At 44.1% G+C, this 13969-nt stretch overlaps 1 protein-coding gene and 1 pseudogene across 2 annotated transcripts; one reads left to right on the forward strand and one right to left on the reverse strand.

The window, feature by feature from the left end:
* LOC129837398 (trafficking kinesin-binding protein 1-like) overlaps nt 1–13037 on the forward strand; it is a 40119-nt pseudogene extending 27082 nt beyond the window's left edge.
* Nucleotides 13038–13194: 157 nt separating this feature from the next.
* Nucleotides 13195–13969, reverse strand: LOC129837404 (cholecystokinin-like). 2 transcript variants are annotated; one of them, XM_055903547.1, is made up of 2 exons: nt 13564–13969; nt 13195–13413 (listed from the first exon to the last, which is right to left on the reverse strand). In XM_055903547.1, exons 1-2 carry the CDS (start codon nt 13835–13837, stop codon nt 13346–13348), a joined length of 342 nt encoding a protein of 113 aa, XP_055759522.1. In that variant the 5' UTR covers nt 13838–13969; the 3' UTR covers nt 13195–13345. The 2 variants fall into 2 exon arrangements, with proteins under 2 accessions (XP_055759522.1, XP_055759532.1); XM_055903557.1 differs by having other exon boundaries at nt 13325–13430.

Below are 13969 nucleotides of genomic sequence, written 5' to 3' on the forward strand. Positions count from 1 at the left end.
CAGAAAACGAACAGACTTTTCTAGAAAATCTCTGGCTTTACATGACTGTTACACAATGGCAATGGCTAAATAAAATGGCAATGGCTAAATAAAACTGGATGAATTATAATATTCCATTACACAAATACAGTACAGCTGTAATCTGTAGGCACTGCTACTCAAGGGATTGGATGATTTAATGATGATGTCCTCAGGGCTGCCTACACCACGGACAGGCAGAAACTTTAACCTGGGTGCAGTTTCTGCCACAAATGATGATTTCTTATCTCCCTTGTCGTCATTTAGTATTACGTGGCATTAACTAGGCTAATGATGTAATCATAAATTATGTATAGCTAGAGGCAGGATATATTTGATGAGGCCTAATATATTTAATAGATTATGTTGAGGTCTAATATTTCAGACCAAATAGTCAATTGGGTTTTAATGTTTATAGACCCAAGTTCAACATTGAGATTCACTGGCTCTTTACTGCTATACTGCCTTAAAGCACTCAGCAGGCCTCAATGACCCTCTAGGCAGGACATTGTTGTACTGGCCGTCTCTTTCTCCCTGACCCCTGCACCACACAGCTAAACGGATCAGGGCAGGAAGACGGAGGTATTGTGATGTCACGTGCAAGTTTCTGCAATCTGTCCCAGGCCCATACAATGGCCTGCCCTGTATTTAGTAGCCTAATACCTCAGAATGGACGTTCCAAGAAGATTGGGAGAAAGGCTTATGATAACGTCTGTAGGGATGCGAGAATCAGACTGACGGAGGACAGAGTTGAGCTTGTGGGTTTGATCCCTATGGATCCCTGTTGATCCTGTAGGCTCCTATGTACTGTACAGGATCCACTCTGAACCGGCTCGGTTAGGGTACAGTGAGCTAGGGTACTGTGGTCTTAGACGGTAATATAGTACAGTATGTATTGCAAACAGATAGTCAACTACTGTACTGTGGCATAGCTTTTAAAGGGATAGTCCTCTCAGATGTCACCATTCTTGAAACATTTTCTTTCCAAAGAAATCAATAAAGCTTGGCACTGTGAAAATAAATTAAGAAAATAAGTTGACATCTAGATACAAATTCAGCATTGGTTCTTCTTGATAGTCCAACACAATGTTCTGTCTGCAGTGTGTCTGTATTAAATAGCCTTTTCCTGTCTGGAAAGTAGTCCAGTCTATAAGCTGGTAAAGATTGAGAAGCTATTGGGGAAGCTAAATGGGGATTTAGCATTAGCATAAGTATGTACTCCCAGTAAATTACCATATAACCTTTTGGATTTTCAGTTCTATGGATGAATCTATTCTGATAGTAGTACAATTAGGAATTGTTACATGGATAGAGCTATTTCAATTGTAGTGACCCGATTTTTATACTTAGTCTTTGTTCTAGGAAGTTACTTTAATTGAAGTAGGCCTAGCCATATTAGAAAATGTGCCTTTTGTTCTATGGAGGAAGCTATTTTAATTGTAGTTCCAGATGGGAACATTAGCAGTTAGCCTATCCCAGTCAGGACAGCAGTGTTTTAGGAAGCTATACTTACTTAGGGTCAGTTATCCATGTGGCTATGTAATCTTATTATTGAAAACTGGACACCCTTGCTCTGCTCTACCATTGAAAATGGTAGGCTACCTGATCGAACTGATTGTACAGATTAGGCTATTCCAGGGTATTTTACAGAATGTTCATCTTAATAAAGAACACAATTAGGGTTTGTCTTTATGATATACTGTACCGTAGGAAAGTATAGTGTAGACTCAGCGATAAACAAAAGAACTGCAATGTATTGACACTTATTTTGGTGCATAAGTAGCAGTTCTGCCTGTTGCAGGGGTTAGGTTCGCATTGTAGCTGCAGTCTGCTAGTGCCCGTGCCCAGTGCTGCGGGAAGCCGTTGGATCCAACTCAACCACCACCCGCTTCTGTGGACTGATCTCAGTGTCCTAGAACAAGATGTTATTTCTCTTTCTCTCTCACTCTTTCTTTCTTTCTCTCTTTCTCCTTTTCGTTTCATTTTCTGTTTCTCTCCTTCTCAATTGCTCTCCCTAGATCTCTTTTTTCCCCCACGCTGCAGACCCCCATCACCTCTAAACAAGGACACACACTATTTTCTTAAAGGGTTCAAAGGATTAATGACTGTAGGCATACAGTAGATCCGGCCCAGGACCATTTCATTCCATTAAATAATTGGCTCATGGATGCTGTTAGTCACCCCATTTTCAGCAAAATGCTGCCCCTCACTTTAATCATTTGATTCTACTGTACAGTACTGATGAGTACCTCATCTCCTTGGTGCCAGCCAGGCTTTTGATCAAAGGGAGATTTTGAATGGCTGATTTGAACATAGGGGCATCTGACTGCATGCACCTGCATAAGACTACATCTGCAGGATGTATGCTGATGAAAATAAATGTAAACTTGAAAGTCCCGGCTGATTGATCGGGATAGAAACATATTTTTGGATTATATGGAGATGAGGCCTTGCACAGAAACCATGGGTCCCACTTCTTTAGGTCACCAGAATGATTACTATGACGAACGAAGCATCAACTGTAACTCCATGATGACTCAGCTTCCAAACAGGATGACCACTATTCACCCGCCCATCAGTCCTAAACAGGGTCGCGGTGTCCATTCACAAACCAGTAAACGAACTGACCTGTCTATAGCCAGACCTCACTATAATCACGGCCATAGATATCCAGCCTAACTTCCTACTGGGAGTTAACTGTTCCCATTACAGTTTTCTACAGCAGCTTGTGCTGAGGTATATTTATATCAGAGGGAAAGAGAGTGATGGGTCTTATCACTGTAATGAGGATCAGGCTAAGAGGATCAGCTCTGACTGACTGGCTACGTGGTGGTCAGCGCCCCGGTCTGTTTCCTTTCAACTGTTGTTCACAGAAAGAGAGGGGATAAGAGAGTACATAGTTGCGGAACAATAATGATCTAGTCCACTGGGCAGTTGGCTTTTACCTCTCAACGTTTTACTTCCTGATATCGTGGTCAGTGCACGGCAGAAATGATCTTAGCTCCTGTGACCAATTAAGTTTCTAACCAGAAAGTTACTGTCTCTATACTGTCCCAACAATTCACTGTCCAATGGCCTCTTACTTTTCAGTGAACCATATATTAAACAGGTATTTTTCTTTTCTCCCTCCATTCCCCATCTCCCCCCTACAGTGCTGTGTTCAGAGAGAGTGGGCCAGGTCACTAAGACGTACCATGACATCGAGGCTGTCACCCACCTACTGGAAGAGGTTAGTAAATATAACGGGATTGTTTTCATACGTGAACCCTTCATCAAATTGAATAATGTGTACCTGAGTATATTATAAATTTGAGCAAATCACGATAGTCATCAGCCATAAGCATGTTGCTAGAATGATAAACAAGTCTTATACTAGAAACTAGACTGTAACCGCATCACAGAATGAAGAACATCAAACCGTTTTGTCGTCTTGCAGAAAGAGCGGGACCTCGAGTTGGCGGCCCGGATCGGCCAATCACTGCTCAAGCAGAATCGGGATCTAACGGCACGGAATGAGTTAATGGACGAACAGCTGGAGATCGCTAAGGAAGAGGTATGAAACCATCACTGTAGCCCTACTTTGATTTATCTCAGACAGAATACAGTAGTACTGGAGCATAGCATTTAGCGAGAGAAAATACATACAGCGTATGTAGTCTTTAGTTCCAGCCCGGCATTAACGCAGCTAGTTCAACTTTGATTTAGACCTTGTATCACTTGAATCATTGCATTAATGCTAGGCAGGATCAAAAGCCCGCATACCCGGTAACTCTCGCCCGGACTAGGAATGGGGACCACTGTACATGATAGATCCTAGTTCAGTACTCTGACCCTGCTTCCTGGTTCCCATTCACCAGATAGCCCAGCTGCGACATGAGCTCTCCATGAGAGACGACCTGCTCCACTTGTACGCCAGCACAGAGGAGATCGAGAATGCCTCCGACTCACACGCACTGTGAGTGTATACACACACACACACACATACACTGCAGAGTACACATACACATCGTACATGCCCTCAGGCATATCAACACAACTTTGGCAGGTAAACGTAAGACTTAAATTCTGACTGCCTTCTCCCTGTCTCCTGGATTTCAGAATGAAGAGGAACGAGTCGTCCAACTCCCTCAGTAACTTTGTCAATTATGACTTCATACAGCAGAAACTCAAAGGTCTGGAGGAAGAGAACCTCAAACTACGCTGTGAGGTGTGGAACACTGACTACTTCTAAATACCTGAAGTCATTGAAGTGGATTGGAAACTTGCTAATGCAATTGATGTTGCTACTCCACAGGCCAATGAACTGACGTCAGAGACCGCTAACTATGAGGAACAAGAGCAGGAGCTGATGATGGTGTGTGTGGAGGAACTCAGTAAGTATACTATAATGTACTACAGTGTAATACTATGCATATTTGTTAATGTATACGGTATTACTGTGTTCCTGAGGGAGAGGTAATTGGTGAGTGGGTGAATACAGTGAAAACAGTATGTGTTCGTATTGTGTATTCATACTAACCTTCTCCGTCTCTCCCTCTTTTTCTCTCTCTATCGTGTTCTCTCCTTCTCTCCCTCAATCTTTTTGTTCTACCTCCCTCCCACAGCCTCTGTGAATAAGCAGGTGGTGGACCTGTCTGATGAGTTGGCCCGTAAGGTGGAGGACACTCTCAGGCAGCAGGAGGAGATCAGCTCCCTGCTCGCACAAATAGTCGACCTGCAGGCACGCTGCAAAAGGGTGAGTGATCACGGACACTACAAGGCAAAGACATACACGCACCTGAATACATACCCAGACACACACAAGCAGTGTACGGACACACACACACACAGAGTTGACATGGCACTCCTCTCATGCATTGAGGTAACACAAGGACAAAAGACTCAAGACTCACCCACACCGAACACTTCTATAAGGGAGTCCATTAAATATTTACATGTGCACTGAAGTTGGTATCTACAGTATCAAGTTGGTATACAGTATCACTGATACGATCATGGTATTAACTCTCCACTCTGTTCCTCTAGCTCACCACTGACAACGAAGAGCTGACCCAGCACCTGAGTGCCTCGCGGCAGAGCCAATCACAGCTCAAATCGGAGGTAAGACACGCCCTCCACACTCTCCCAACAATCCACAACTCATGACCCTCCAATGAGCTATCTATAACTAGTAGGATAAAGTTGCTCTTTAACACGGTATTACTGTGTTCCTAAGGTCTGTTTTTGGATTTTCCCCCTTATTGTTAATGCAATGATTTGAGGAGGCTAAGCTGATCGTAGATCTGTCCCTCAAGGCAAGCTTGTAAATAACCGCAGTAGCAGTGTGTATTTAACTGACCTCTGGCACTCCCTGGCTGCAGCTAAACTACCTGCAGGACAAGTACTCAGAGTGTGAGGACATGCTACGGGAGGCCAGAGAGGACATTAAGAACCTGCGCAACAAGAGCCTGCCCAACAGCACGGTGCAGCGCTACAGCTCCCTATCAGCCGTGTTCCCCATGGACTCCCTGGCAGCAGAGATAGAGGGCACCTTCCGCAAGGGCCTGGATATCCCTGCACCCTCTGAGTACAAGTGAGTGATGATGTCACTGTGAAAACAAAACACCGGTGACAATGTGCTTTTTCCAACCTGTTAAGCTCAGTTGAATGACAATACCGGTATGTCAGTTATGTGCCAGAGGTGAAGTGTTACCAAGTATGTTTGATTGAACAAAGACAGCATGACATAACAAAGCACATCTGTTGATGAAAAATATAGAATAGGTCAAATACAATGTTTAAAATGTTTCCAGAATTACACTAAAGAAGATTGAATATTCAAGCAGAAATACACTGACAAACATTGAAATGTTAGACTTACTACCAGGCACTTTGTCACCACCACTAATCTATATGGTTTATCTATGGTTGTCAAAGGAATCACCCGTGGCGCGTGTTCGAGACGGTGAAGGTGGTGAACCAAGCGTCGAGGCTGCGGTCGCGGTGCCACTCCCCCGGCCAGGTGCCCGGCTCCAGCCCTGTGTCGCGGCGCTCCAGCCGTGCCTCCACCCCCCGTACCAGCTACTACGGCTCAGACAGCGCCAGCCTCACATTGGAGGACAAACCACCTAGTGCCGTATCGAGGCTGGCAGAGGTGGCACACACTGAGGACAGCAGGTGAGACTGGCAACAGTGTGTAAATATACACTCCCGGTCAAAAGTTTTAGAACACCTACACATTCAATGGTTTTTCTTTTCTTTTTTGTATTTTCTACATTGAATAATAGTGAAGACATAAACTATTAAATAACACATATGGAATCATGTAGTAACCAGAAAATGTGTTAAACAAATCAAAATATATTTTATATTTGAGATTCTTAAAATAGCCATCCTTTGCCTTGATGACAGCTTTGCACACTCTTGACATTCTCTCAACCAGCTTCATGTTGTAGTCACCTGGAATGCATTTCAAATAACAGGTGTGGCTTCTTAAAAGTTAATTTGTGGAATTTCTTTCCTTTAATATGTTTGAGCCAATCAGTTGTATTGTGAAAATGTAGGGGGGTATGCAGAAGATAGCCCTATTTGGTAAAAGACCAAGTCCATATTATGGCAAGAACAGTTTAATTAAGCAAGGAGACACGACAGTCCATCATTACTTTAAGACATGAAGGTCAGTCAATCCGGAAAATCTAAAGAACTTTGAAAGTTTCTTCAAGTGCAGTCGCAAAAACCATCAAGCGCTATGATGAAACTGGCTCTCATGAGGACCGCCACAGGAATGGAAGACCCAGAGTTACCTTTGCTGCAGAGGATAAGTCCATTAGAGTTACCAGCATCAGAAATTGCAGCCCAAACAAATGCTTCACAGTGTTCAAGTAACAGACACATCTCAACATCAACTGTTCATAGGAGACTGTGTAAATCTGGCCTTCATGGTCGAATTGCTGCAAAGAAACCACTACTTAATTACACCAATAAGAAGAAGAGACTTGCTTGGGCCAAGAAACACGAGCAATGGACATTAGACCGTTGGAAATTTGCCCTTTGGTCTTGAGTCCAAATTGGAGATTCACCGTGTCTTTGTGAGACGCTGTGTGGGTGAACGGATGATCTCTGCATGTGTATTTCCCACTGTAAAGCATGGAGGAGGTGCTACCACTATCACGTTTCAGGTATGACCCAGATGCAGACAGTGTCGAATAAACAAAAGTTTGTTTCTGAAAGGGGCAGGCAAACGACCGGAAGACAAGCAGGGGTTAATAATCTAGAGAGGGTGCAAAGGGTCCAGAACGGCAGGCAGTCTCAGGGTCAGGGCAGGCAGAATAGTCAAAACCAGGAAGGACTAGAAAACAGGAGCAAGAAACAGGCAGAAGCAGGGAAACAAACTCTGGTAGGTTTCACAAACAAAACGAACTGGCAACAGACACAGAGAACACAGGTTATAAATACACAGGAGATAATGGGGAAGATGGGCGACACCTGGAGGGGGGTGGAGACGAGCCCAAAGACAGGTGAAACAGATCAGGGTGTGACAAGCACAGCATTCTGCAGCGGTACGCCATCCCATCTGGTTTGGGCTTAGTGGGACTATCATTTGTTTTTCAACAGGACAATGACCCAACACACCTCCAGGCTGTTTAAGGGCTATTATACCAAAAAGGAGAGTGATGGAGTACTGCATCAGATGACCTGGCCTCCACAATCCCCCGACCTCAACCATATTGAGATGGTTAGGGATGAGTTGGACCGCAGAGTGAAGGAAAAGCAACCAACAAGTGCTCAGCATATGTGGGATCTCCTTCAAGACTGTTAGAAAAGCATTCCAGGTGAAGCTGGTTGAGAGAATGCCAAGAGCGTGCAAAGCTGTCACCAAGGCAATGGGTGGCTATTTGAAAAATCTAAAATCTAAAATATATTTTGATTTGTTTAGCACTTTTTTGGTTAGTACATGATTCCACAGTAGGTGTTCTAAAACTTTTGACCGGTAGTGTACATGGGTATATGTGTGAATTACATTATGAGAGTTAGAGTCTACAGACATCAGACACACAGAGTATTTACTTTTCAAATCAAATGAATTTGTATTTGTTACATGCTTCACAGACAACAGGTGTAGACTAACAGTGAAATGCTTTTCCATAGTATATTAATGGACTTCTGTCCTTCATACATGTTCAAACATACAGCTTCTATTTTTCTGGTCTATGTGTACTAATAACAACAGTGTATTTGTATTCAAAATCTATCCTACCTCCTCTACTCTTAGTGTTAGTGCATCAACAGTGTACAGTATATCACTAACCTGCCTTTATTTCTCTCTGATCTCAGTGTAAGTGGCCCTAAGCGTCTGGGTATGCCGGGCATGCCTGGAGGCCAGGACCTTGAGGCCGCCCTCCGCTGTTTATCTGACCGCCAGCAGAGCCATGCCTCAGAGCGCCCCTTCTTTGAGGTGGAGCGCGAACGCAAACTCCGCGCCCTGGCCACCGCCTGCCAGCGGGGCAGCGAGGAGGTGGGCGAGCTGGGCTCCAGCGGGTTCCTTACGCCCAACGACAGCCTGGTGTCCAGCTCGGTGGCGTCGACAGGCACCAACTACTCCAATGGCAGCTCGCTGCACTCCTCGGCCGGATCGTGGGGCTCGCGCTCCTACCTACCTGACCGCTTGCAGATTGTCAAGCCCCTGGAAGGTGAGGAGGGACTGGGAGACACTGTGTGGGTTCTTAGCTGAGATATTAGGTGTGCGGTAACTCAACTGTCAGTTTTACGGTAACTTGCCTAAGGTTGATGCACTCAATTTCAAGTGAAACTATGAATGTAGACTCTACAGCTGAAAATTGACACTCTTTACAATTATTTCTTTCTTTCAGTATGAAAAATATGCATGATTAGAGAAATACAGGTTATTACATAAATAAATAAATGTGTTATTCCCAACATACAACAATGTTAACTATATCGCCCTTCCTCTCCACCCCAGGCTCAGTGACACTGCACCACTGGCAGCAGCTGGCCAAGCCCAACCTGGGAGGTATCCTGCACCCTCGCCCGGGGGTCCTCACCAAAGACTTCCGGGAGCTGGAGATCGACCTCCAACACGTCTACAGCCTCAATGACCTGGAGGAGGACGAGCCTGACCTATTACAGCTCTCCCGTGGCCTGGCTGCCGGAGTCCACGGCACCATGGGTAAGAAAAGAGGCCACAGGGTAGTGTTTAGTTGAATTTAGTAGATACGGTTGATAGGGTCTCAATTGTGAGTGAAAACACTTACACATACACAAACATTACACACTCATTCCTCTGGTCCGTCTAGTCTGGTGTGGAAATCTGATCATTCTCCCTTCTCCCTCCGACGGAACTCTTTAGGTCCGTCAGATTGGGTAAGGGAGAACGATCAGGCATTGACACTGGAACCTTCTATTTGGATAACATGTCTACTGTGGTCCATATCCCCCTAAGTTCACCTGTGTGGTAGGTGTGATGTTACTGAACAGTTTGTCATTCCAACTCATACTGTCATTGTATGTCATACATTCTCCCATCTGTGTCGTGTGGTGGGTGGCTCTGGGATTTTCCTCATCCATTGTGAGTAGGTATGTGTGTGTAGTTGTGTAAAGTGTGTCCATCACCCACAGTCACTCCTCCATCCTCTGGCCCCAACCTACCCCAGACCCCTCCCACCCACAACATCACCACCTGTCGGCGCCACCACCCATCCCTCCTGCTCCCCTCCTTCTCCACCAGGTAAGATCTGCGAGTCCCTCACATACACCTATTCATTGGTAACACTTTATTTTACAGTCCGGTTTCACATTTTATTTTATGTATGTTTTATTTAACCAGGAAGGCTGTTGAGATATTTTTTCCGAAGGAGACCTGGCCAAGAAAGCAGCATACAGTCAAGTGCAGAAAGTTACATGTTTTTTGTCTGGTATTTACTAAGAGCGTATTTATGGTGACAATGAATACTTCCTGGAAGTTTCGTCAAAGACGTCGAAATAATAGGTAACCTGGAACTAAATGGTGTTTGAAATGAATCCAAAGGAACATAAGTCATTAAAAGGTAGTGGACTGTTGAAGGTCGACTGACCTAAAGCTCAGCTACTATTAAAAAACATTTGCATCTGAATGGAAGTGTGCAGAGACTTTTCCCTGTTTCTCCAGTTTTGCATTTTGCCTCCAGTACCATCACTAATCGGTTTTGTGTGTACGGTAGATTCTGCCTATTATCCTCAGGTAGTGAACTGTAAAATAAAGTGAAATTCATTTATTTTTCATGAATTTGCCTTTTGGTATTCATTCAATCATTCATTCATTCATTAAACCAAAGCCCAATATTAGTAATGACATGAAAAGGTATTTACAATATAAAGACTACACCACTCTCAAAACAACAGCAGCTTTGCTGCCCCATTTTTCTCCTCAAAAGTACCTTGCTACTTTGTGTGTGTATAGCAGTCCTTCTCTTCTCCCTTACTCAATCTGTCTCTCCTTACCCCATGTCTCTCCCCTCAGTGGTAGGAAACGCTGGTCCAAGCACTTTCTCCAGCTCTAAAGGGGGCTTCCTAGGCAAAGTAAGAGCCAACAGGCATGGACAGAATTGGAATGATGCAGGAAAATCCCATATGTATCCCTTAACTTTTCTAAACCATGCCCCTTCTAACTCTGACCCCACCCAACCCGGAAGCAAAACTATTGATCATACCCCACGCTAGAGCCTTAAACAAACACCACTACAAAGTCACGTGGATGAATGCACTCGCAGCTTCGACAATGCTTCAACTTTCTTTTGTGTCTATTTAAATGACTTGGAGGTTTAGTATTCAATTATTGGGGTCAAATCCTATATTAAGATCCACACGTAACTCAAACTTTCATACACACAGGTCTCCCATTCCAACATCTTAATGCCTGCTTCTCTATTAAGGATTTGGTCCATTATCTTGAATCTACTTCGTAAACAACATGTCACACACTTGCTTGGCTTGCTATCTTGGACACCATGGCCCCTGTGCTCATCTTAACAGTTCCTGATCCCTTCCAGATTCTTCCAGGTAAACTGCATGAACCAACAGAAATCCTCTTTTCAGTTCTCAGGCTGACTAACTGACTAACACAATCTCTAACCCACCCTTACAGGCGTAATCCACCACTGGGAGCAACTAAACTAACTAACCGCTCTTACCTAATGCTGCACTGTTACTAATGCTCCTAAGCTTCTAGCTATGTATTTATTATATATAACAGAACTCCTGTGTCTGATTTGGTATTTTTCTCTTTTCCTGTATTTCCAGTCTTTGCTCTCGCAGCCTGTCCGCTCGTGGGAGCTGTGAGCATCTGAGTACCACGTCGCCCTCCTCTTCCAATCAGCAGCACTGTGCGCTGACTTTTGACCCTAGCCAGGGCGGTGGCCACCACTCCACCTCCACCCCAGCACCTCCTCTATCACTGGGACTCCTGAAGCTGCTGGAGGAGCAGGGCATTTCTGCCTCCACCCTCCCCTACCCTTACCACCAACTGACCCCACACACGCCCCACAACTGCAGCGGAAGAGCGGGGTGGAGGAACATGCATTATGGAGGAAGAAGGGAGAATGAACATGCTCAGCTTCAACCTGGTAGAGATGCTGAGGAGTCTGGGACTTCACAAGGTGGCAGCCCGAGGCGTGGTGGACTGAAGAGAGAACGAAGAGGAGAGAGAAGCAAACCGACAATACAGACATCCACCTAGAGTCTGAGAAAGACTGGGAAAACTCCTTCTCCCCTTCCTCCTTAATCGTCATTGACTTCAATCCAAATGCTGGCGATGCCAGTGTACCGCCATTTTGTGTTTCGGGCCCACAGCAATACATTGTAAAATGGAACCTCGGGAGAACCATAGAGCCGTTGAGTTCCTGTTACATGTACAGTCACTCTTCTTTTTGTAATGGACTCATGTATTGTGTATATACTAGGTCACCACGACAATGTGTGACGTCATGATCATTCTCAGGAGAATCACCTGATCACCGGTCCGGCTGGCTTGAACACGAGCAAGGTTTTTTTATTTTTTATTAAATAAAATACCTGTGTTTCGTGCGTGTCAGATGGTTTTACACGTTTGTTTTTATAGACCCCCCCGCTATGCTTTTTTTATATATATTTTTTACCATCAAATACAATCACATGACCTTTTCATTACTTTGGGAAAGATTCAAGGTATCGTTATTTAAGAACCACCAAACTGACCAGATTGTCATCCACAGATGCGCTGGATTTCAGTATGTCCTTTTGCATATTAGCTGCTATTAGAAAAGGAAGCATTTGTGGGTATTTTAACCACATTGACTTTACTGTGGTAAAACCACAAGCACTTCAATCACTCCCCATTACAGAATGGTAAAGAGATTGATACACTGACTTTACTTCCTGAACGTTTGTGACATTATTGACATTCACTGAGGTATACTACTCTGCTCTTTACCCAAAAGTCCTCATTTAGCACTCGCAGTACTGTCTGTTTACACGGCATCACGCATCACCTGCTGCAAGTCATTGTAAAATAATGCTTTACTTCGAAATTATGTCAATTATTGTAAACTTATTTGGTCGAACCTCACCAAAGCATTCAGGTAGTCTACCATGCTGTATCAAAGACAACCGAAAGTGACTGTTAAAGGTCTCGGCACTAGTCTATGTGCTGGATCTGTGTTAACAGACCTTACACTAAAGTGTTGTTGGTACAAATGTAATTCATGTCATCAGGAATAATGATAATAATAATAATAATAATCATGGACTGCATGCTTTTTTTGGATGCTCCTTCGGGTGTCTGGACAATCAATTGTAGATAAAAGGCGTAGGATTCTGCAGATCAAAAGGGAAAATTATAGCAAATTATGACAATTTGAATTCAGAAGAAAATGAACCAAACAGCACTACATATATTTCAGATTTTGAAATTGACTACTCCTTGCTGAATTCTATGTTATGATCACTGAGATGTATGTCTGTATATATTGTACCACATGTATATTAAAAAGTACATTGTATTTCCATCAGCCACACATGCATGCGTGTTCTTTTTCTACTCTTTAAGGGCCCGATTTCCCCGGACACATTAAGCCTTGTCCTAGACCAACAATAACCGTTAATGTAGATTCTGTGTCCAGGAAATCGGCCCATGTCCTAAATGAAATCAAGAAAGGTTCGTAGACATATACTGCAAACATGTTTATTTTGAAACTTGGATAAAAATCAAAACTCATGACATAAGCCAATGAAAATATACAATCTACTCCAAATAGGGATGGATTCCTGAGTAACGCCAGTGCAGGCAGACGTTCCTCATTTGGCCTGTGGTACATCTCTACTCTGCACTCCGCCGTCCAAAGTCTACCCATCCTTGGTAGTCCCGGTCCGGACACTCGTTCATCTCTGCGAACAATACAAACCTACATGAACCAAACAGAAAAGTTCAATGTGGATTTAAAGTGCTCAAGCAAACAACGATACACTTCACATTTACCATGGTAGATGTTGGCATCTCTCTCTCACACACACACTTGACTCGACACCACCACGTACCTGAGATGGCCTGCATGATTTGCTTGGACATGAACTCGCGCTGGTCCTCCGACAGGTGCGTCATCCTCTCCATCCGTGCCATGCTCGTTTGAGTGTCTTGCTCCCGCTTAGCGACGTTCTCCGCAACATTCCTCACTGCCTCCCTCCTGGCCAGTAGCTGTGGCAGAATCCCACCCTGTTTGGTGTTGCCATCCGACTTGGATACGGGTGATGTCAAACCAACCCCCACTAGCGCTGCCATGAGGACGCACACCAACAATCCACTCATTGCCATGCCTGGACGCAGAAGAACAGTTTTCTTACAATATAGCTTTAGATTATTAAAAGGAGGGAATGCAAAAAGCTATTTTTTTGTGTGAAAGTGAGAGGTGATCGTACGTAACAGTCTGTACTAAACGAAGTCAGA

This window comes from Salvelinus fontinalis, chromosome 3, assembly GCF_029448725.1.
Source record: "Salvelinus fontinalis isolate EN_2023a chromosome 3, ASM2944872v1, whole genome shotgun sequence".
Lineage (NCBI taxonomy): Eukaryota > Metazoa > Chordata > Actinopteri > Salmoniformes > Salmonidae > Salvelinus > Salvelinus fontinalis.